At 39.5% G+C, this 26233-nt stretch overlaps 1 protein-coding gene across 6 annotated transcripts in view; it reads right to left on the bottom strand.

The window, feature by feature from the left end:
* The window catches only part of AGPAT4 (1-acylglycerol-3-phosphate O-acyltransferase 4), a 72257-nt gene that overhangs the window by 30464 nt on the left and 15560 nt on the right, over positions 1 to 26233 (bottom strand). For 5 of the 6 annotated variants that reach the window (XM_053974529.1, XM_053974530.1, XM_053974531.1 and 2 more), the window contains one exon: positions 2637 to 2806. In XM_053974529.1, coding sequence (XP_053830504.1) covers positions 2637 to 2806 — 170 coding nt within the window. Of the gene's footprint in view, positions 1 to 2636; positions 2807 to 5523; positions 5590 to 26233 lie in introns of those variants that run through there. The other variant, XM_053974534.1, reaches the window with a different exon arrangement.

Genomic DNA, 26233 nt, shown 5'->3' with positions numbered 1-26233 from the left:
GCCTGGATGGTTACACCACAACAACCAAGCAAAAAATTATAACATTTAAGGGCTTCATTAAAGAACTATTCAAGCTGCAAAATACTGAGAGTTTGAACATGCTTGTGACACTCTTAAGAGTGTTACTGTTGGCTGCCAGAGCTGCAGGGCACAACTGGATGTCACAACAAAGCCATTCTGCCTGCTGAAGTCAAGCACAGTCAGTTCCACCCCCTTTGGCTCTAAATTGGCTTCACTTTCTCCCTCTTCCCCCTCCCCAGTCATTTCTCCTCTCTTCACTGGATTAGTTAAGGCAAAAAAGAGATAGAAAGAGTTTCTAAAACATGGCCAAACAGGGCAGACAAGCATTATAACTGACGCAGGAGACTGCATGTGCAAGATTTCCTTTCCGCAGCAGTGGACGTGAGATAAGCTGAGTAAGGTGTTGGCTGATACCCAAAGTTTGCACAGAAACTCCATGGAGTATACAATTAAACATCATTAAATATAAACACCCATTGGCTCACAAAGTCCCTGAGCTACAAAACACTGGAGGCTGTGACACCTCAGAAAGTCCCCTGTGGACTTGCCTCTTTCCTATAACTCTTTTCCTAAATGTCAGCCCTAAAGGTTCTTATGTTCCTAACTGCGCTGCCACACCTTGCCCTGAAATTTTGCATAGTGGAAGCTCATGTAAGGCAGCACAAGTCAAACCAACCTACACCCCTCATCACTGCACAATCATCTACCCTTGCACTGGCCCAAGATAAGTACCAGTATAGCAATATAGGCAATTCAATCAGGAAAATCAGTTTGGCATTTCCCATTCTTTATGTTTTTTTTCCATTTTTTAATGTTTTTTTTTCTTTTTTTTTTTTTTTTTTCCCTTTATGGGCTTTTTTAACCTGGCTTAAGAAGAACTTGGGCTGGTTGCCCCAAGAGGGAAATGTACTGCTTTGTTAAGTAAAGACATCTATGCAAATGAGAGCACGTGAAAACTATTTCTTCTGGGAACAGTTTCTGGGAAGTAAAACCACAGTACATTGCTCAGGACTGAAATGGTTTTGTGTTGGTAGTTTGGGTTTTTTATTTGTTTTTGTTTTGTTGTTAAAAAAAAAAAAAGCAAAACCACAACCAGCATATATCATATATAGTTCCTAAAATAATCCTAATATTAGTATAAATGTAAACTGAGTAACATATGCAAGCAACCAAAAAAAGGAAAAATTATTTTCAGTGAGTGCAGCATAGTAATTTCAGCAGTTGTTTCTACATTGTGGTTTCCTTATATGTAGGTAACAACATAAAAAACTAAAACAGAATCCTTAATAACTTGGGAAACTATTAAAAAAAATGCAGCTGGTATGATTCCAGCCAACTACACAGCAACAACGTAAAACAAGATATTTTGACCTTGTAGGCGCCTATTACTTTGTACAGAAACAATCCCTCCATCTTCTACATTGGTGTTTTCTGAAGAAGCACCTGACCCTCAAAAACACAGCTTTATTTAGAGAACTGAAGCCATTTGGCTGACAAAATTAGACCGACTGTACTACAGCACCACTGTTTTTTGCACTTACATTTGCCTGATAGGAACAGGTTTCCCTACATCTCCCTACTGTTCCATGCCATCCTCCAGCTCTGTGCTCAAGTCCCAGACAATATGGCAGAAGTTATTCAGAAGCCAACAGCCATTTCAGTTACACAAAGAGCCTGTAATGCTTCGGTTCACTTTCCTCCACTTTTAAGGCCCCTTTTAATGCTTCTGTTAAACAGACTGCCATTATTGTAATTTGAAAGTGACAGGAGTGTTGCCTAAATGTCCAGAAAATGCAAGGAATCCAAAGGGAAGGCCACAAAAATCAGAGGTTCACACAATCCAAGGTCAGGACTTTATACAGTGGCCAGTATCAAAGCTAAAAGGATGCTGAAGAACACTGCCAAAATGAGTCATTGGTTTTCTTCCTTATGAGGGAGGTACTCTTATCTAAATTCTTTATAGACAGAGAATATCATTACAGAATGAAGTCAGCTTGATTTAGATGGGGGCTTGAATTATCCCCATGATCCGACAGGGGAAACAAAAAAGCAGCCCTGAAAACAAACGCACATGAACTCCTAGCTTAATGCAGCAGTGTATTCAAGCATGAATAACTCATTCCTCCCCCATCTCTTACTGCTGTTAGCTGGTCACTGCTTTCACTTAAGATGGCTGCTCTTTCATTCTGAGAGAGGCAGGCTACACATCATTCAAACCTGAGCTGTGGATTTGTAAGATTACACTGGAAAAAGCAAACAAATTCTGTAATTAAACTGGGAAAGAATCACGGCATAGCTCATCTTTATGCAGCACAATGAACTGCAATAGTTACTTAGTAAACACACAGAGAGAAATAACTGAAATGATCTCCCCATAGGTTAAGAAAATATTTCCTCATCAGCTTTAACTACAATGCTTTTAAAATGTCTGTGGTTTCCTGAGCCATCATCCTGTCTCCACATACTTGCACTGCACTGCTTTAGGTTCACCTCTAATTCTGAACAGCAGCCAGGTGAAATTTGAAAACAGATCTGTTAATTCAAAAACACAATTAACTTATTTTGGTGTTTCTTTCACATCCAAGGAGATTTATCTTAAATACTAAGTAACTCACCCCCAAGACCCCAAATCTCTCACAAAAGTTCCAACCACAGAGAAAGTCAATTTCAAAGTTGTGATTAAGGATTACGATGGCATTCTCCTTCCCGTACTTGTGGTAACTCTCTGGGTCAGTGTAAAGGGTGCAATCAGTGCCTGACCACCATTCCAGCAACATCACCATCTCTGAAACAAAGAAGAAGAAATATGTGAATGTACACAGTATCTGCAAAACCACAAATCAGTAACATGTTGAAAGTATCAGTCACCTCAATGGCATGTGGCAAAGAAAGTGCTATAATGAAGAACACGTAAGAGGGCTGTTTAAAACACAGCTATCTTTACAAGCTGGAAATTGGTTTCTCAGCAGTATCCTAGTGACTATCATATGCCTTTCATTTCCTATTTGCTTATCCCATTATCAAGCACAGGCTTGTACTGTACACTTTGTATTTGTTTCACTTGGAACTTTATGTCTGACCACAAGACTTGTGAATCAAACTTTATTTAGTGAAATCGCTCTGGTCTGGAGCACAGGAAGTTGAGGTGAGTCAGTAAAGCCATGAAACTTGGAGAGCTCTATCTCCACAGAGATGGAAAAAGAAAACCAAAAAGCAATGGTTCTCCTAAAGCAACCCATATCTTGAGCTGGGGGTACTGTGGGACTAAATGAAAGCTGTCTGAGACTAAAAAAGAGTTAAGGAACACATTTGCCTCCTGTCAAAGCTGTCAGGAAAGTTCTGAACCAAAGCAAAGGTCTAATGCAAGGGGTTATTCTTTGTTGAGTGAAGCATATCTCTCTGGTGCCACATGAATGCCTCTGCTGAAAGGATGAGACATCCAAGATGCTCTCTTGGCTTAAGATAAGTCTGAAGGCACCAAAAATGCTCATTCACTTCAGAAAAGATCAAAACCAGGCCAGTCTTTGAAACACATTTGAATTTCTCTCCATTTTGGTCTCCTATTGGTCACATCTAAACCAGACAGGAACAGGTCTACATTTCCAGCCATCATGAGTAAAATTATCTGCCTGAAGCTCTTGGATGACATTGTGCTGTACACTGGAGAACAGGCATAAACGATGTGAATAAGTTCTTCCTAACAGTGCTACAGGCAGGCTAATAGACAACCTCTATTCAGGCAACATTACCTTAATATGATAAATGTGTTTATGATACAGATAAATAACTTGTCAGTCCACCTGCTTACTTCTCATCAGGGAATGTGACTACTACTGCAGCAGGAGTACATTATTATTTAATGCATGCTATTATGCATCAAAACAATAGCCTGAGATGTGGAGGGATACCTAAACTGCTATATGCTAACCAGGGAATGGCAGATTTCACTGGCTGTAGACTAATTTTTCAGTGAAAACCAAAGGTGTTCACATCTCAGTGAGGCAACTGTGAAGATACAGAAGCAAATACCTTGAGGACTTCCCCTGCAAAGAGCTGCCTTGTGAAACACACTTAATGTTACATCTTTCTAAGGTTGTAGATTTCTATTGGATTTATACTGGAAATAAAAGCCCTCCACTCCCTGAAACACAGCAAAATTGAATAATGGCCAGGGGAAAAAAAAAACAAAACATCCCATTGTAATTCCCAAACTTCTGCAGAATCTACATTCATATCTTAGGGCAGAACACCATCACAGAAAAGAAAGGAAATTAGTGACAGGACTAGATCTTTGGCTTAACTAGGAATCCAACTAAGAGAAAAAATGACTGCCACATGACTTTCCCTCTTTTTAACACCTCCTGCCATTAAATCTATTCCCTGGGAAAGAAAACCAAAAAGGCAGAGATGACGATGGTAAGACTGTCCTGACAAAAAAGCCACCTTTATCTGAGGAAAGTCATCCCACTTCAAGTGTGGATTTTTTTATTTTCGTCTTTTACTAAGGAATTTGAACAAAACTACTAACATACTGTGAATCTCACTATACAGGTGTGCCACATGCATAGAGCTCTTCAGTTTTATATATTCAGTTTTAAATACATTTCAAAAAAGCACATGCAAAATTATTTCTAGATGTGCTTTGATTTTTCAGGCTTCACATAAGCAGGATTTTTATTTGAATAAATATCACAGAAATAGGTCCCTATCCCTCACCTCACATGCCATTTGTCACTGACATGCTCAGGCGGCTGCTGCAGGAACACAAAGCAGGCACTGAACACCACTGTATTTAAACACAGTAAATACCATCTGCCAGTCTCTAATTTCTTAACGTGTTTCTTTCCCTCATCTTCCTTACTCTTTCTTTCCCCCTCTTCCTAGCCTCCTTTCTCCTTGCGGATCTCAAGCAATGACAAGTAGTGTCAGTTTGTGCTACTCTTGCATTGTGTCACCAGCTTACTTCCACAACCTTCCACAGAAATTTATTACCCAGCAACCTGCTGTGTGGCTCAGCCACACAAGGTCACCCATTCACACTCTCCTCCCTCCTTCACAGTACAGAGATGATCAGAGGAAATTTCTTCCTTTGTACAGCAGTCATACTGTACAAGCAGAAATCAACTGCATAGAGGGAAGAAAAGAAGATTCATTTGCCCCTTTAATGTGGTTTTGGAGTTTCAACACCACAGCTGAGCTGATAATACATGATCAGCCACATTGTGAGGGTTCCTACCTTTCAAAGCAATTCCTCCAGTGATACTGTCAAACAATTAAGGCAAAGGAAGGAGAAAAACCAAAGGAACTTGAAATCTCCATTCCCTGCTTTGAAGGCAGACTCCTTGCAGTGCATTACAACTGGCTTCAGAAGAAGCTGATGGCAGAGAGAAATCATGACTTCAAATACTTAATATGGATACCCTGTGTGCTTAGGAATTTTGAGCTTTTTTACCTCTCTGAAATAAAAAAATGCACTCATCTTGCTTCAAAAAATACCCCTACCTCCTGCAAGAGTAGATTGTTTCCTTGCCTTCCACTGCACAAATCTGAGCTGCTCCAGTGCCAGCACTTCCAGAACAAGTAACTAGGAAAAAAATCTCCAAGGCAGAGCTGAACTGTAAGTCATAACATGAAAAATAACATTTAAGGGAAGAAGGAAAACACACAGAATTTACTGAGACTTACACCTCAAAATTTTGCAATAATGAGTCATTAAAGCAGTTAACACTGGTATTCTGTAGAAGATGTTAGTAATTCCTTTAACTAACTATTCATGATAAGGATCAGATGACCTGCTGTGGCTCCTTCCAACCTTATCCATTCTGTGATCATGTGATACTCATGGAAACATTTGCTTACAACATTAACTATAAATTACCTATTTTAAAGTTTCATTAAAAGCATAATTCTGCATTGACTCAATAGGAACAATAATTTGTAAATTCTCAAATAAGTGCATAACCTTATTTAAAGAGCTACAGAACTGTTTCCCTCCATGACATTCTTCATTTCCTTTAATCTCTTCATTTTCTTTAATCTCTGAATCAAGGCAAGAAAAAGAACTCAGAAAATTCTTATGGGTATATATGGTAAAAGCATAGCAAACTCTCCAACACAAATAAAAGCACGACAAATGGGCAAGCTGTGACCATCATTTCAAAGAGCAAACAGGGTGAATGGCTGCATGATGAATGACTGCACTGCACAGAACACTGGGGAAAGCATTCTAAAAAATGCAAAAATAAGGCTAAAGACAGACTGACAGGTAGCATAGTCTAGAGTCTGTGCCTGTCTGTGGAAGAATGACTTGAAATAACTTACTACCTTTCCAGATTTTCAGACTACACCTATTTAGGGGCACTTCCTAAGAATTTTTCATAGAATGATGTCTAAGAACTAAAGTAACTAAGAAAAGCAAGTTTGTATCTTCCCTAGACTACTTCCCTAGACTACAGTGGCTAGACTACTTAAAAGCCCTCTGTGCATCAAAGACATGGTTAAACCTCTGAATTCACTGTAAAGCTGCCTGAGAGTTTTTCTAAATACTTCCAAGTATTCCTTACACAGGCTATTCTAGTGTTTCACTATGCCATCTAACCTGACTGGGCATTTATTTCTGGTCTCTACTTCCTTCTTCTCTGCAGGAGCTGCAAGTAATTATGAGGAAAACTTGAAGGCAGGAATTCTGCTTGCATTGATTAGGTACATGAAACTAGAGCTCAGAGCTGAATATTGTTACATGTCCACAGGAAAAATGTTCACAATAACTTGTTTTTATTAAAAAACCCATATATATCTTTCCTGTGAGAGGCAACAAAAAATGAGTTCTATGGGGAAAAAAACCCTGCAGCTGGAAAGTCAAGCAATGCCTCTCCCCCTTTCCCCAGATAAGTGGGAGGTCATGCAGGGAGCCCAGCCAGACCAAGCATCAGCTTTTCAGCTTCAGACTCTCTTCCATGCAGGTGTTGCACCAACGAGGTATAATGGAGTTATAGGGTTCACTTCAACACAGAAGTCCTGCTCTTCCTCCTGTGGGAAAATGTGTAGGATGCCTGGTTTTCTGTGATTTTGTGGGTTGAAATAGAAGACCAAAATCCAGCCTCCTCTTTCCTTAGCAACACCACCATGCCCCATTCCGTACCCCCATCATCTACTACTTCTTTCCCCCTCCCTTAAAGCTGTCTTGCAGCAGAAATACTGGCTGATGGCAGGGAGGGGTTATGGGGAATCATACACACAAATTTAAAAATAAAAACAAGCAAAACCCTTCTCTCTTGCCTTCAGGTCCGGTTTTGCAGATCTTTGTTCCCAGTCTCCTTGGAAGACCCTATAAGCAACTTCCTTGAATAATATTTAAACTAATTACATGTCTGTGCTTTTAAGGACAGAAATCGCCAACAGAGAGGAAGGAAGAAATGGTAACTTTTAATTCCCCACTCACCACAATGAGTTACTGGATGTGCTTGCAAGGAGAAAGATAAGCATAGCACAGCCTTTTCATATATTCAGGTTCCAAGTCACATTCATTTCAGCATTAGCTTCCAGGAAATGATTTTAATGTACTTTTCTTCAACAATCATATATTCCAACACAGATAACGTGCTGCATTTGCCACAAATGACTGAGGACAGTATAGGACGTGATGATCAAAGGAGTTTGTACAACAAACAGTGAAAGAAAACATGCTGCTTGGCAAGTTCCTATGACAATGACATTTGGTTTGTATGGGCACGAAATCAGGCAGTTGCGCCTCTTCCGGATGTGGTTTCTTGTTGTCCGAAACACCACTGGCTTTTTCTACTGTGTGCAGAAGCAGCACCACAGAGGAACTGCTTAGCAAAGAACAAATGGTTACACCTCATTCACTGCAAGTCACTGCACAAAAGAAACACCAGTCTTGTTCCAATACTTTCTTTTAAGCAGTTTCCTATACACATTCACACACACTCCCAAAAATATTTTTTGATTTAGGCATCCTTGGCCTACTTGTAGGTTTTATTATTTTAAGCCTGCATATCTTTAAGAAATACTGTCCCTTCCAAGCTATTTGAATAAACCATTCACTGTTACGAATGGCACGTCATGGCCAGTAGGTTTATTACAGAGACCTTAACATTCACTTCTTCATGGGAATTAGTTATCAGCACAAGGGAGATGACAGCCGAAAAGGAAGTGCTAAAGCTACCAACCCCACCTACCAGGTGATCCCAAGAAGCTTGTGGGAAGAAGTCACTGACCCTCTTACAGTGGCAAGTTATTTGAGAAGAAGAAACAACATGTATCTGTTTTGAGAACACATGCATGTTTTCCATGTTGGCAGATTCAAATGAGTGACTTTTTCCTCTTAAAGAAAGCCTAATCTATAATACTCTAAAACCAGTCAGAAGATAGCTGGGAAAGGATGATTATAAAGGTATTGTTAATGCCACCCCCACGATGCCTGTGTACCTCCAAAACACTGTTCCACAGACAATTCTGTCACTGTCTGTTCTGTATCCCTACTCTACCTAAATACCTACACACCAACTCTCCTTCCTCTGACAGGCTAAATGGGTAAATAGATAAATTAACCTTCAACTGTTCTAATAAAACAGGTCTAATAAAAACAGTACTTTTGATGACAAATCATTTACGTGATCCATTTTCTTTAATCCTCTCCCAGCCGTGCTCAACCAGACAACATCACCCCAAACAGTAAAGATCAAATATGCAAGAGCCTCCTGTTAACCATGAGGACAGGCAGTGCCTGTCACAGCACTTCATGATGGCTGTCAAACAGCACTGCTCACAAGCCACCAAACCCACAGCCTGTGGAGGAGCCCCACACCAGAGCAGGGGGATGCCTGAGAGGAGGCTGAGACTCCATGGGAGACCCATGGAGAGTGGGGCCCTGCTCCTATGCTAGAGCAGCCTGTCCTTGAAGAACTGTACCCCATGGAAGAGTGACCCATGCTGCAGCAGTTTTGAGAGGACTGTTGCCCATGGGATGGACTCACATTGCACCAGTTTGCAGGGAGCTGCTACTCATGAGATGGACTCACGTTGGAGAAGTTCATGGAGACCTGTCCCTTGTGGGAGGGACCCCACAGCCCAGCAGGGAAAAACTCCCCTCCTTGATCAGCAGGAGAAACCACAGGTGAGAAACTGACCATAACCCCCATTCCCTGTCTCCTTGTGCCACTGGGGCAGGAGGTAGATCTGGGAAGGAGGGAGGAGCAGGAGGAAGTGTTTTTAAGGGCTTCTTTTACTTCTCATTATCCTGCTCTCATTTTGCTAGTAATAAATTCACTTCATATCTCTAAGCTGAGCCTGTTCTGCCTGTGATGGTATTTAATGAGTGATCTCTCTCTTGGTTCTTACCTCAACTCATGACCACTTTAATTTTCTCTCCTCTGTCCAGCTGCAGAGGGGAATGAGTGAGAGGCTTTGGTAGGTGCCTGACACCTGGACAGAATCAACCCATGACACATGCACATCAACAATATGTTCTGCTGAGGTGGCTTGTTAGGATGCAGACAGAACTCCGGAGAATTATACTCTGAGTGGTTATGTCACAACTGCTACGTGAGGTCTGCACTACAGAACGGATTTTCTGCGTAAGAAATATCATGAAAATTTCTGCTCTGTCCTCAGTAGAAGGAAGCATCTTATCTCAGCAAGCGGCAGCTGGTGTCAGGTTCCATGAATATTAGATTATGTTTTTTAATAAATTATTCAGTATTTGATGTACACAAACCAGGAAGCCTAGGACATTCATCTGTACAAGCACAGACAGGCAGAAGAGATGAGTGCTGAGAGAAGAAACCTGTAGGTGAAAAAACTTAAAATAAAGTGTTAATAAGTGTTCTGCAGTGATCAGTAATGCAGGATTTGACAGCCCTTAACTGATTAGTTTGGGCTTGGACAGCAACCACTTTCTAAAGAGATAAACAACTTTCCTGTTCTGGCACACAGACTCACCTGGGACAAAGCAAAACATCACATGATCCACCACATGTCCCTCTCCTGTCATGCCTTCATTAAATATGACCCCACATCATGCCTTACCCCGGGGGTAACTTCTGTGTCCCACTGATGGAGATGCTGAAGCAGTGAAGCTTAAATGAACAGTACATATGACATTACTCCAGCTCTCATATGTACGGTTAGGATGGCATATTGCTGTCTAAATCCCAAAACAGAAGCCTAAATGAAAGCAGGGTGACCTACATTACGCTTAAGTAAGTGTCATCTTAAAATGATAGAATCAAAAAATCAAATCTAGTAAGTACAGAGTGGTTACAAATCTAGCCTCATAAAATACCAAATAAAAAAGTACTTGCCATCAGGTATTCAAGTTTCTACCATTTCTTTTCAAGTATTATGCTGATGCCAGAAAGGCCAGGAAAAAAGGACTTCAAATCTACCACTTCTAGGCAATGTAAAGCCATTCATGTAGTACAGTAAAAGAAATTCCTATCTATAAACTTTGTGGATGATACAAAGTCAGAATAGAGTTTAACAATCAGATGACCTTGAGAGGTAAGTTAACATAAATGGAATTAACTTTGATGGGATGCATCATTGCATCATATCTTGCAGAACTAATAAAAATAGAGCCTCATAATTTGGAAATGACAGAGAAGAGAATTATCTGGGAACATTATTTTGCCCCTGAACATTTCTCCTCCATTCATGTTATGCAGTCCTAAGACTGAAAATGATGGCATTAGGATGTTTGCTCCTGGAGAGAAGGGAATTGTGCATTGCACCATGGAGAGAATCTCTGGGCCAGCACACCAATACCAGACACCCATGCTCAGGAAGGAAACACTGAAACAAAGCAGATGCAGACCAGGTCTATCAGGATGACCTGAAAGCAGAAAGGTTTGGCTCATTGGAGCATTAAAACAACTGCTAGAAGAGGACTGGGTGGGGTCCCCACAAATATGGCTTATGGATAAAGAAAGTTAACAGTACAGTAAAAGACCAATTTAAGCTAACTACCACTAGCACAAGAACATCCATGTCTAAAGTGACTGAAATTACAGGCATCCAATATTCTGAAGTTTGTTCTGATTACTTTGTCAGATAAAAATGTGTAGCAGCTTTGCAAATCGAGTAAGAATCATCTTAAAAACACTACATTATGCCATTGCTAGTCCTATTCTCTGTAACTAGGAAAGAAAGGGAGATTTTCCAGACTGCCTTACAGACCTTTCTCCTCTATGACTGCTTGAGAAACACACTGCAGACTGAGAAACACTCTGCTACCCCAGGCTGCAATGAGTATTCACTGGACATGAGGGAAGACAGCATCTTGCAGCAATCAGCAAAGGCTTCTGTTTAAGCAGGGTAGCACCAGACAGAAACCTTTCCCAAAGGAATTCTCTACTGAAAATTGCCTTCTAGGAGGCCAGGACCTCAAAATTTGAGTATCCAAATAAGCAAACATGAACCAAGTTAATAGATATCAGTCTTAACTTGCATTTATTCAATCATGATTGACTTATTTGATGTGAATCATTAGCACGTCCTCAATTATAGGGTGATCAGCATTGTCCACACTCAGGTCTCAGGCTTTCATTCAGAACAAAAGTACACACACTCATGTGACTGGGTTTATTTTGCCATATGCATTACAGCAGTTATTTGACTCAAGTCAATCATGTTTAACTCACGTATTTAGTAAGAAGACTTCTTCTCACACAATCTTTCTCCTTCTTGCATATATTCTTGCAATAGCCTTTATTTCTATATGCACAAATTTATCCTCCTTAGTTTCAAATGAAAAATGAAAAATTTGGGCTTTAGAAGGAAAGCATTTCAGAACAAGAGAGAAAATCCCATTATTTTGATGCTCTAAATCCCTGCCATCATTACATTTAACCTGCATTTTCAGCTACTGACAAGAACTGACACGAGATTATCTCTGAGAAAAATGACTGATGTTACCAAAAAACTATGAGTTGCCAAAGCAAGTAATCTTCAGCACAAATAGGAAAAATGAATTAAGGAAACTGAACAAAAGATAAATTAAATCCTAAGAAAAGCTGCAGTGTTTTTAAATAAAGCCTCCAGTTATCAAGAATTACATTTCATAGAGATGTAAACACATAAAAAGAAGAAACTATGGTGTCTGCAGAACAGCAGAACAAGAAAACCAGGGCTAATGGCTTCCAATGTTTCTATACTTTTCCAGTAACATTTAAATTTGGATTTTGATTTTAGGTAACTGGTGCGCTCAGGAGAAATATCGACATATTTCCAGATATAATATGCTAATAATTATTTTAACAGCAAATTATAATTATATTAATTATATTAATTGCATTAATATGAAAACGATTAATTTTTAGACTCAAATCAAGGAATAGAACTTCTACATAGCCTTCTTATGCACAAGATAGTCTACCTGAATTTCAATAATGGAAAAAAAATTGACAAAGCACCCGTATTATATAATCAGAATTAATGGTGAATAACCACAGAACCTCTATCACTGAGAACACTGTTCAGAACAAAACCATTACTCATTTTGCACTTGCATTCTATGAATTCTCTCTCTCTGCCTGTAATCTTACAGCATCTCATCACGTGAGGTCTTGAGAGACAAGAACTATGTCCCAGTGCTTATTTTAGCTTCTTAATCCCTATCAGTGACTTTCACAAAATGTTCTTTTAAGGAACAATAAGGTCAGAAACGACAAATCAAACAAATGGCTTTCATGAATTAAAAATAAAGTACTACAGATCAAATATACCTATCAAGTATCAAACAGTGATTTTTGTCCTGGGTGCAGCCTGTAACCCTTCAAGACGATTGTTATCCAAATACATAAATATACAAAAATCCCCATTTTTCTCACTGAAGAATATAATACACATGAGAAAGTGCACATTCTGTTAAGACAGACATATACCTGAAGTATACAACGATATTACACCACACCTAAGGACACTAGTGCCTCTCAATTCACATTTAACTTGATTGTGCTTGCATTTCTCTTTCCTCAAAGCTTTTACAAAACTAATCCACTGTTGGAACATCACAACCTGCTCAGACAGCCTGCAGATCATGTGCTCCAGCAGATGAGGATGCAAGTGAGTCATTTGCTTGTTTAATCTTTCATTGCTTGAACTGAAAAGGTATCCACAAAAAAAAAGCTTTTACCATCTTCCTGCTATGTAGTCCCAGTGGCTCAGTATAATTACAAAAATTCTGCACAAAATGGTAATAAGCCTTTTTTGTTTTTCATATCTGGGGCAAGCAACAGTGTTGTACTCTTAAACTGTTTGTGTTGAATAATCTTTCGAGAAAACAGAGGTTTAGCTCACGTGGTCCATTGAAGTCTTGCATCACCAACAGGCTCTGAGTTTATCCTCATCTATTCATTTTCCAGAAAGAGAACCTCTGGAAGTTAAAAAAGTCAGGCTGTGCTTTTCTGGCAACCCAAGCCATTTTCCTATTCAGTGCTTTGAAAATTATGAAGAGTAGCAGCCAGACACACCATTCCAGGTTCGTACAGGAGAAACAGTTTAAAAGGCACAATCTGACTTGTATCAGTAGTAAAATAAAGACCTGTCATACAAAAAAGTCATGCACATGTCAGGAAAAGAGAAGTATAACAAAATCATATGCATATGCACTACTGATATTTCTGTCAACTTTATAGCGAGTATTTCTGACACCACAGAATAAAAAAAGAAGGAAACTTTTCAAGATTTAACAAAGGCATACAATATTACAAAAAGTATACCAGGTACCAAAATATTATCCCATGACAGACTGATGAAAACTGTAAAGGAATCCCAGGAAAATGAAAAAGGCAACCTATTGCAAGTCCGTTATTTCCTTTAATTTAGATTTATTCTTTTCTGAATTACCTTTACCACCTTCATTGCCTCAGCTTTCTCAAAATGAAAGTCACGCAGGATCCATGTGACTCACTGACCTGGATGCAACATTTACCAGCTTGCAAAACAACAGGGGCTTCCTTCCCACCTTTCAGGCCATACACACTACTGATTTACCATGGATCAGAATACTCAGCTTTAACTCAGGCAGGCTGACACTTTCTCTTTGCTAAGGAAGACCTACAGCTTTTCAGAAACAACTCTTCCTGAAGGCCATCCAGACTTCTCACAAGATTTCAGACATGCAAAATTAAGAGAAGCACAGTAACAGGATAAGCTCTATCAGACCTATCAAATGCAGACTGCACCTTTTCGGCTGCCAGCTGGCACTGTGCCAGAGGTCTTTATGGTTCTGTGCAGGCATTTGGATCTCCTCTAAAGTCTTGCCTAAAAAGCTGGAAAGCAGAAAGCCAATGCAAATAAACACTATTTAGCATTTGAGTTTACTGAGCTGTATTTGAAGGCTTAGACAAGAACCTCCTCTGATATCAATACTGCTGATTAATGTCTTTGCAACATTTTGCACCACGGTAGAACAGGAAGAGCCTTGAGGTCCTGTCTAATTAGGGGCTTGTTACTTGAAAATGGTGTAATTTCTACCAGTTCAAATCTTTCTCCAAGTGGAATTGCCAAGTAATGCAATTGCAGTGAAAGAAACATCAGCTTGTTCAGCTAAAGGACAGAAATCACTCATGTCCTAGGCTGCCTTTCAGCTTTTTTCTGACTGCCAAGGGTGTGACTGAGAAGCTTGTGAGACAACCTTCTAGCTCCAGCTGGATGTCATGCAAAGGTTTTTCCAACAGCCTGCCTCTGTGGGACAAAGCTTGCATGGAGGCTTCCACAAGGAAAAACTCAACCCACAGTCTTCCAAATCTAGACGTTGCAGCGTATCAGATAGCTTCTTAACATAGTAAACCAGTGGGCAAGTGAGCAGATTTCAAGGTTCAACATGGAAGACTTTATGAACTTAATGCAAGAGGTACATACTGAAGAGAACGAGTAGACCTTCTTCTACTGAAGGTCCAGCATCAAATCTGAAGAGCAAGCCTCTCTCCACTCTTAGTGAAGAAAAAAACAGCTGAACAGCAAAGAAAAAATAAATGTGAAAGAAGATTCAAAATGCTGTTTTAAAATACACCTCATTTTTGCAAATCAGAGTTGGCCATTTATGAAAAAGCCAACACAACAAGGAATGTGGACAGGAAGGAGCGTTTCACCTGCCATCTACCATTCCTGGGAGGGGGGGACAGAGGGAGCCCTAGGCTGGCCAGAGCCCACTGCTCACTCTTTAGATGTAGAGAGTTAATGCAGGGTGTGCAATGTACAGAACCAGTCTTCAGGCAAGCATGCAAGGCAGTGGATTTTTATAGAGCACAGGGCACACATAGGATGCTGAAAGAGGAGCTCACAGGTAATTGCTTAAAGCCATGCACTACACAGAAGCATCCTGTGACTGGAATTATATGCTAAAGGAACACTCCATAAGGTGCATCATTTTGAATATTAAAGTACAAACAAAGCTTTCATTTTAAAGTGGTAACAAATCACCTCCGCCCAACACTTACTAATTTGTCAACATAACTTCAAGATAAAAATCACAGATAATACAAATGTATTGTGCTGTTCAAAACCAAACCAAACCAAAGATGGATGGTGCACAGATTTTTTCCCTCCACTGTTTTTTATTTCCCTCAAACACACACTGACATTTACTTAAATTGGCCAGATTCTCAACTGGCATAAAAATAATCTTTGTCTCTGGTCTAGTTACTGTTAACACCATGCTGAGTTACACAAAATAAGGATTAGACTCATCACACATACTACAAAGCTAAAGCTTTATCTATGCTTTGATCTTCCTAGCACTTTCACCTCAGTGCTTGCTTAGTTGTAGAATTAAAACCTGCATATACATGTGCATAAAATGGCTAATGTACTAAGTGAAAAATATGTTGCTTTATTGAAACATTACGGCTGTATTACACAATACAACCTTGTGCTTGCTGTGTCTCAGCTCCATGACCAAGATCCATTTGATTTTCTTATAAAATTAAGACAACAAAACACTACTGATAAAAAGGGGATTCACCCTTTTTTAGTGGGTTGTCATCAGTGGTTTCTCAGATGAAACATACAAAACAAAATAAACTACAAACAGTTTAATGTGGCCAAGCCAGCATTCCTGTAATGCAGTCCAGCTGAAATTGCTTTGGGAATCAAGATTAGAATCAGATTTAATGCAAGATCTTAAATGCACAAGCCTTCACGGTATACAGAAAGCCAGGGTGGACTTTACTCATAGGGGCTATGATAGGAGTCACAAACTTGTGGTTAAGACCTGTAAATTAAGGCATGTCACAAGTATTTGAACCAGCACTTGATTTGGGCACAATCCTTGCACAGGACCCTTCCAGTTACTACCTGTGTTCTAGCACACCACCTCACTTCCTAGCTTCACTCCAGTTCCCATTCCCATACTGCCTTCCCTCTCAAAACACACATCATTCAAGTTTAACAAAATATATTCTCTCCTTCTAACCTAACATCCATTAAATGTAAAATCCAGTATTTCTTCACATGAGGAAGAAATTTTAAGTCAGCAGATGTATTTTTGAAAAAACTTTCAAGTGATCCTTCCTTCTTTAGTGCAGTTCTGAGCAAGAGGAATGGAAAAATATGAAAACAAGTTTTGCTCATTTGTTTAGCCACTGTTCCTTTTAAACTATCTCCATGCTGCAAGTTATAAAGCAACCATCCCTTCAGAAAAAAAATTAAAAATAGCTGCGTACTTCAAACATTTAATTTCACAGGTTTTTTCTGTCTTTTATCCTGACACAATCTGCCTATAAAACAGCTTCTTCTCTCCAAGTTACACAGTGTCTGGAACAAAGCCAGCCTCACAAGTACAATGGGTTTAACACACATACAGATCTGCAGCAGTCAGTGTTTTGAAATGCTCTTTTCAAACCCTTTGGGAAAATTAATTATTTAACAGCCACGTGTCAGAGATATTTGTCTCACATCTGAAGGCTCCTCTTATCCTTCTTCCCCAAGGAATTCAGCAGTTTCAACAAACCAGCAGTTCCTGACTTGGTAACAGGACCAGTCAGCGAAGGTAACAATCAACCAGGCATTTCCTCTTGCTGCTTTGTCCACCTGGAAAGCCCACAAAAGTCAGCACAAAGCTCCTTGTTGAAGGCCTAAAGAAGCAGTGAAGGGAGCAGCAGGAATGACCCTCCAAACATAATACCAGTAATCGTGCCCTTCCAGACAGACAACTTGGTCTTAGAGGTTTCTTCTACTAGCATTTATTTTTCATCTCAAGGAAAGACATCCTACAGAACCACCCATCTGCAATAGGCACTGCTCATATATGAAAGCAGACAATTTTCCTCTTCTTTTTTTCAGTCTTCCTTGCTTAAAAATGCAATCATGATTACAGGACTTTTACCCAGCAAGAAATCAATGGCACAAGTTGGAAATAAAGCAGACTCCAGCATCCTGACTCTATATGAAGGTCAAAGACAACATCATAATTCCCACACTATTTAGGGTAAAGTACTCAACATTATTTTCCACTTTCTAAGACTGTTCACAGGAACCACCTTTGAAAAGCAGTCCTGATGAATCCTATGGCACTCCAATATGCTGTGCGACAGAGGAGAAACCTAGCATACCACTGCTCTTAAAAGAGGTCCAATTCCTATCCCCACCTTTCCAACACAGAAAAAGAACTTTTCAAGGACTTATTTATGTGGCACATACACTGAGTAACAGCACAGGACAGCTCTTTCCCAAAAATATTAAGTCACTAAATCCAACAGTGTAACCCACACAGCTTGGGCTGCTTCTGGGACATTGTTTGCCGTTCTGCTCACCTGTACTTGCATAATTATCTGTTTCTCAACCATCATTTGATTTCCACATGAAGAAATCTATCACATCTCAAAGATTCATGGATATCCATTCGAGTTTTTCTAATTCTCACCTGACAACTGCATGTATCTAAAAGAAGATACAAGCTATCACTGTGCACCCAGAGAAATTTAAATCACCTTTCAAGAAACCCTGAATTTTAAGCACAAATTAACGAAGAGCCTGTGAAGACATAGGAGAGACAAGTTTCATGGTAAGTTTTAATCCAAGCAGAAATTTTCTGAACTCTTAGTATTAAAAAAAATATTGAAAATATACTGTACTACTAAAAGGAAAATGCACTATGGTCTCAATTTTAAACTAGATAAATTAAGTACATAAACATAAAAAAGTATGTCAGCTATTTTGCCTGTATCTCCCTCCTTCATGAGCACAAACGGCAATACATGCTCAAATAATAAAGTTTTAATTGATATATTTTGGTAGGTAAAAATATAAGCCAATCCATACAATGCAAGCATTTTTCTGAATACTGCAAGCTTAACATCTCTCTCCCTGTTTTTTGTCTTTGTACAAAGAATAGCAAAAGTGGGTAAGCTTCTTGAGAAGTGCTATCAACAAACTGAGTTGGTACAATCACTATTTATATTTCCTTACCTAACACAGGCAGATACATTCATTCATCAAAATCTTTCATGAGCAGTACATATTGATCTGGGGATCATTTAAAGAGGGTCATATAAGTACAGCATAAGAGCAGTACAAAATTTATGTACAATGAAAAAATCTCTCATGTATTAGGAAGCCCACTTGCTTTTAACTCTCAAAGAAAACCCACACCTGGAGACACAATATACAAGAGATTCAATATAAAAACACAGCTAAGTGAACTTAGAATCATGAGAGAAAAGAAATGTTAGTTATTGACACTCCAGTGCAATTTGCATGAGTACAGAAAAAGCACACAGAAGAACCGTACTAATAAAAGTGTGCTAAGTGAAGAGCAAAACAATCTGTACACAAACAAGTGCATTGTAATCTCTTTCTGGTTCCTTATTTTATTTCAAATGATATTTTGGCAAGGAACAAAATGGGTCTGGAAAAGAGGTAACTGCCTTTCTGAAACCAAGCAGATGAAAAAAATTGTTTTGCACACATTTTTATTTGGCTTCTTATTCCCAGTTAAAGGATTCCTCCTTCTGAATATGGTGTTGGAGGAAACATGTTTAATCATATACAACTCCAAAATGGATGTAAAGGAAATTTAGCAACAGTCTCAGAAGTGAGAAAACAATACAGTCCTTATATAAGAAGCTTTAATCTGAAGGTTGCAAGCAAGTCACAGGAAACAAACACCTAGCTACAGAGTGCCAAGCATATGCACTCAGCAGCTCTTTCATCTCAAGTGTCACACTGAAAAACTTCAAGTATCTGCTGAAAGGACATACTGGTTCCTACTGGCTTGGAAATCCTCCTACTAAAAAGAAGTCAGATACCAGATACTTTCATTGGCCCAGTTGCTGAAATGCACGTTACAGGACGAGCCTGAAAAGCTACTCCATGAAATCTTGGTGGTATGTGACTATGATTTTGGATGAGGAAAAATCACTTAGACATACACTTTCAGGGATGCACATTGCCCAAAAGGGAGTGGAAGGGGGTAGAAGATGTAGCAAACCAACAGCAAATGAGACAAGACAATGCACTCACTTGGACAGCAGATCTCTTCCTTGACTGAACACTGGGAATTCAGATTTCCCGCACAAGTCTTTCCCGAGTCCTTCCTGTGGAGGTGCTGTGCTTCCCTGGAGAGGGCTGGATTACTGCTAGTTTGTACTTGCTTGTAACTGGTGATGACTGAGCTACTCTCTGCATGAAGTTTCCACATCATCAAGGGACTATCCTTCCATTTCAGTACCATTTCAGCAATAAGATCAAGCCTATACCTAAAATGTGGTTTCTATGAATATGAAATGATATTTTAATTGTGATATTCACCCTTAATGAATAAACAACTGTAGCATCAGAACATCTTCAGATTCTGTGCTATGTCATAGACCATTAGAGATCATGTTCCTGAGTTATGCTGTGTCAGATAGAAATGCTTTTGTATAAACACTCCAAAATTTACCCCAGTTTGGGAATCTAGGAAACTTGCTGGCCAGATCTAATGTTTAACAAAAGGTGCTATAATTCTTCAGGAATCTGATGGGAAAAAAAAAAAAAAAAAAAGACAAGTGACCTCTACAAAGGCTCCAGCAATAACAAAATAGTATCAGTGACAGTGAAGATGCCCTTTTCATTAAAGACCAGACTAAAGGCCTCTAGCTTTTCACTAGTCTTGTATAGAAAGCATCAGTATCAAAAGTTTCTTTAACATTCATTTTCACAGAAAGCAGTCTCTTTGTCCTGAACTGAGAGCTGAGCATAACAGATCATATCCCTTGTAGGCTGAACTAGGAACTCTGGTAAAGGTCATGCACAGATGTCATTCAAACACACCTTCACCACACTCACACAGCATGCCTGCAATCTGCATAGTCTTGTATGATCCATTCAAGCTCACTGTCAATACTTGAACACCTATGAAAACAGAGTAACAACACCTGCAAGTGACACAAAATGAGAAGGACTGAAATGTTATTAGTTGATACAGCAAGTTATTGATAGTAGGGGAAATATGGAGGTATATGCTAGGCACTGCGGAAGACTTATTCATAGCAATTAATGCAATTCCACAAACACAACCTGGAAAAAAAGTTCAAGCTCTAATGGATGCAGCAAACACACACACACACACAGAGACAACACTTTATTTTATTCTACCAGTAAAAGAATGGAGAACCTGGTGCAGTAATTGCTCCTTCTGTCTTTCCAAATTAAAGTAGAGAAAGTCAAGGTTTGGGCTAAGTGGAGAATTGTTCAGAAAACCAGAAGCACTGTCGTAAGTACAAAACAGGTATAAAAGGGCATTAAGAAACAGGCTGAAGGAAGACATTAATGAATTAAGAGTAGATGACACTTTAGGGTAGATGATTTCTACTAAAGTTCATTTTTTCTGGAGTTTATCTACATTAAAACTAACATGGGCTTTTAGAGAAAAAGAGAAGGCTAAGGTGATGGTCTAGTTTTCTAACAGTTAAAATCAACATCTTCCCTTTGCAAGACTATAAAATCTGGCCTCCAACTTTCCCCCAGTAGTTATAAACTTTCCATAATCTTCACCAGTGGCGTTGTGTGGATGTGGTTCGTGGAACTAAGATAACAAAGGCTTGTGTAGACAAGTAGGTCTTGAGGGAAAATACATTTTGCACAGATAACTCAAAACAACATTTCAGAGAGGCTAAGAAAGCAGTCCTAAGTGTCCTTCAAAAACTCTTCGCTATATCAACATTGACAAGCATAACTCAGGTTACTTTATAAATAAATACTATAGGACTCTGCTAAGAACACCGTGCCATACTTTGACAAAAGCAGACTGCTTCCTCTGCAGCATAAGAGGGTGATAAGGAGAAGTGGAAGAAGAAGAAAGTCCTACTTCTCTGTGTACCTCTTGCTTCCCAGCCCTTTCCAACTACTTAACTGCACCAGAGGCAAGAATTCTCCTCCCTGCCTCAGCACAACCTTCATACAAACAAGTAAAATAGCTGAGGGCTCCTCTAAACTCCAAGAAACAAAGGACTGAGGATTATCATGGCCCTGATACTGCAACAAAGCTATGTTCAGATATTCAGTCCTCACACTGCAAAACCTATAGTTATACATGGAAGGAATTAGCTTTACTGTGTTATAAGTCAGACAAGATGATGAAACTTGAAGTAGTTCTCAATTTCCTCTGGTTTTGTTTCTAGGAAGCTGAGTTATAAGAAGAATCAGTTTCCATCTTGTTTTTGCTGCAGCCAATGAACAGGCATCAGGGTGCCTCTTTCTATGCAAACAAGGGCCTTCTCCTCAGCAGGATCTACAAACTGCAGCCTACATAATGTAACTTTACCCACAGGTATAATAGCATCCCTTTCATGGCACAACAATAGGTATTAGTACAACTATAATTTATTTATGAAGGCAGATTAGAAGCTAAGTTGGTTGCTTTTAAGGCCCTTGTGCACATGTTCACACGACCATGTCATTACTGCCAGGTATTCTGTTTATGCAATGTTCACCTGGTGCAGAGTCAGCCGGAGGCCAGTCTGCCACTCACCCACTCACAAGAAGCTCATTTCCCCCCAGTACAGTGGCAGCAAGAGGACAAGATAACAACACTGCTCTACTCACAGGCAAATACCTCCACTCAGCATCTCTAAGAAGCCATGTACCCTTTATGTGTATGTCCCATTCCCACAGTCTAGGCACACGTCCCAAATGGTCCACAGGACCCCAGTACACTCTACTTGACCTGGGGCTGCACTTCAACAGCCAAGCAAGCACAAACCGATTTGGGAAGTACAAACCCTTTTCCCACTGCCCAACAAGCTGAGCAGCCATGTGCACATATGGCATGAAGGCCAAGACAACCAGTTCCTTCTAGGTGTTTGGCCAATTTTATAAACTACTGCAGAAAAGCTGTGTGTACCCCCTTGTGGTGGTTTGCTATGACATAAGAGGGAGGGATAAGATGTATTCCCAACTCTTCCAATTCAGGCACAATCGGCATCTATGATAACTGTGATGTATTCCACACTAAGTGCTTCCTACCTTGGTTCTCTGTCTTTCAGAAGAAGAAACTGAGGACAAAATGTTCCTAAATGATTTAAAAATAAAACCCAAGATTGATTGATTGCCCAACCTTCGCTCTTATGCCAACTTCCAAGCACACTTATATTTGAAATTTTTATTGTTATCACCCTATTGAGGTTTGCAGTGTTCAATTTCCTTATTAGGGTGCACTGTGTTGATTTCAGTATGAGGGAGTTTATCTGCATTGTCATTTTACAAAAGGGGAGTGGGTTAACAGGCAGTTGAACCCACCCATGAATTTATATTTGAAGCCAGAAAATATTTTCTGCAATTTAGAAGCCCTAAGATTTTGGTGTCCTGTTTTTATTTTGGGAGGATTATTAGGTTCTTGTGTGTGTGGTTTCTTTTGCTCTTTGTTTGTTTTAGGTTTTTTGTGTTTTTTTTTTTTTTTTTTTGGTTTATTTGTTTAAACATGAAAGAGGGTGCATAACCCTTACCAATTTTTTGGCTCATTTTGAGACCAACACAGACAAATGTTTGTTCTTTTGAAGCTGGATGTCCACTCTTTGCAACAACTCTCTTCAGTAAAGATCAAGACATACAGAAGGCATAGGACTAGAACTAACCATTATTCTGTACATATTTTTGAAATGGGATAACAGGATGAGTTTATTCATAGTAAAGTATGAGAAGTATCTTGGAGTTATAAAAGCAACCCAAACCTCAGTATGGGGAATGGATAAGACATCCTTTGGAAAGCATCCCCAGTGCTATTACATATTGGTGTAGGTCAGTAGAGAAGCTAAGCTCACCCTGTTGACTCACAACTGGTTTCAAGAATGGCAATAACTTATCATCAGTTGCTGAAGGGAACTTGGTATATGCCATTATATCTGCTCTGTTTCATTAAAAACAAGTTGTTGCTCTAGTTAATCCTGTCAATTCAAACTGGAAACCAGGTTTTTAACTCTTTAACTTGCATTGATGAGAAGTTTGGTGTGTGTGGCTTTAGCCTTCTGGGCTGTCAGCAGTTATGGTGAGAAGCTGTAGTGCAGGTGCCAAACTCACAGCAGAGAAGCAGCAGCCTGCACAGCTACCTGTGCTCAACTACCATACCACAGATACTCCATGCAGCCAGTTCGTGGCATGAAGCTGCTGTAGGGTCTGGGGCACAAGTCTTATGAGGAGCAACTGAGGGAGAAAAGGAGGATCAGGGGAGATCTTATCATTCACTACAGCTACCTGACAGGAGGCTGTAGTAAAGTGGGGGTTGGCCTCTTTTCCCAAGTAAAAAGTGACAGGACAAGAGGAAACGGATTCAAACTGCACCATGAAAGGTTTAGATTGGATATTTGGGAAACATTCTTCATGGGAAGGGTTGTCAAACACTGGAACAGGCTGCCAGGATTTGAGTCATCATCCTTTGAGATATTTATAAGTTGCGTAGATGTGGCTCTTAGGGACACGGTTTAGCAGTGCCGAGCTGACAGCTGGATTCAATCGTAAAGGTGTTTTCCAACCTTAATGATTCTGTGATTCCATGAATACTTTAACTCAAGCTAGTCTGGTTTAATCCATGTGAACAGAGAAGCACCCCAACTCAAGCTGTACTACTCAAGTGAGGACAAGTCATTAATCACAATAGAACTTTAGCTTCCCATATGCATTATGACAGCAGACAGTGCATGAGAAGAAGTGAGAATATTACATTCTTATATTAGGAAGGAGATAGGAAGAAAAAGGGTGTAAAAAAAATACCACTACTTGGAATACAAAACCCCCAACTTACCCAAAGAGCACAGCATCAAAGACAAAATCACTCTCCAATTTCATGGAGCCATTTATCTCTACCTTTGACATCAAATGGAAAACAACTGGACTTGCAGGATCTAAGGACAACTGCTGCTTTCATTTCATTTTTCAATTAAACCATGCCTGCTCTATTTTACTCTCCGGTTGACTTGGTGACTCAGGCTGTATCAGGCTCTCAAGGCAACATGATTCTTGTCACCACTGCCAAAGCACGTGCCTCTTTATATTCTCCAATGCTGAACCTCATTGTCTCCAACTGTAGGCTGTTTCCATGACTTTCATCAGACCCATACAGATCCGACTTATTAGTCATCACATCAGTGGCCCTCAAAAACACATCCATTTTGATTAATTGGTCTTTAGTTCTTTGAAATAGTTTTTCAAATTAACTATCATTTTCCCCTTTCCAAATATCACTTAGATAAGGGTGACTCATCAAATGCTAGCTTGCTCTGTTGTAAAGCTAAAATAAAGGGCTTTAAACTAGACATACTTTGTTCTGAGCATGACTGGGCAAAAACCTCACAACACAATCTATTCCAGTGGCATCAACACCGAAGACTAAATCAGCAACCCTGAGTACAAAGCCATCTGCCCCACCAAGGACAAACAAGCATTCAGGATTGCTCCCTCTTCCATACTGTCCATTCCCTAGATCAGACTAGATTGAGCTCAACTGACGGATTCAGCCTGAAGACTGTAGAATAGCTGGTATCTGCACTAAGTAGCCAAAAGCAAGAATGGGCCAGAAGGCATTGCATGAAAAATAGTAATATATACCTATATACAGCTGTACAGTATCTTCTACATGCCATGGCTTCAAACATACACTATGCTGCCAGGCAAAAGGTAAAAACCTGGCCAGATTCAATACCACTCTTTGTACATGCAAATGAATAGCACTTGCAAACTCAATACTTCAGGGACATACACACAGACAGCAAAAAATAAATTTTTCAAAAAAAACATCTTCTCTCCATTACAGAAATAATAAAACAGCATCCCCAATTTATTTGGGACTATACACTCTGACACACTTGAAATTTAAGTCAAAAGTATGTTTTAAAAATATGCTTTGAATAATTGCTCATCAGAGTCACTGATGAAAGATAAATAATCCCAAGTGGCCCCCAAGTTGAGGCATGTGACAGATTTCTACCTCACAGTTTATTTTGAATACTAACAATGTTTTTCTGTTTCAGGTTCCTAGCAGTAGAAAAGGTTACTTGAAAAAAAACTATTTTGCTGCATTTCTACAGCACAATTGTTAAACACTGTATTAGAGGGTTGTTTTCCCCAGTATGAAAACATCCATAAGTCACTTAGCATTGACAGGGACATCACACTTGAATAATCTTTAGGGAGCAACAAAAAGCATGCATTTTTCAACAGTTTCCTTCTAAGAAAGTACTTTTGAGGTTCAGAAAGGCCCAGGGAAATCTCTCTGGAAGGTGGACACATTTAACAGCACACTACTAAATACTGAATGTGGGTACATTAGCATTTCTGTAACAGTTTCTGTGAAGAATTCTCTCTGCTGTAAGTTAATGCAGTTATGTGGAAGTCAGAAGCAGCAGTACAATAAAATTGCTAAAACTGCAGCTGTAGCTCTTTAAAACCCAAATATATAAGCAAACTGATTCTAACAAGAAAACCGCACATGCTGTGATAATTCACTGTTGTCAGATGAAAATCCCACTAACAGAACAAACAAATGGGTACAGCTGTCACTCATTCCACTGGAATTACCTGTTTTCATCAAGTGCCAGTAAACTATCACATCTCGCTGCAGTTTCAAAGGTCTGCTCTTTCTATAACATCCTGAGCTCATGCTCCCATCTCACCCCAAAAAATCAGTATCATTGCAATCCCTGCTTCTTTCAAATTATTACAGGCTACCTGCTGTATTCTGCATTATAACTACATGCACATACTGAATACATACAGATGC

This window comes from Vidua macroura, chromosome 3, assembly GCF_024509145.1.
Source record: "Vidua macroura isolate BioBank_ID:100142 chromosome 3, ASM2450914v1, whole genome shotgun sequence".
NCBI lineage: Eukaryota > Metazoa > Chordata > Aves > Passeriformes > Viduidae > Vidua > Vidua macroura.
Note: the sequence above shows the minus strand (reverse complement) of the source record. Positions and strands in the feature narration are given on the sequence as shown.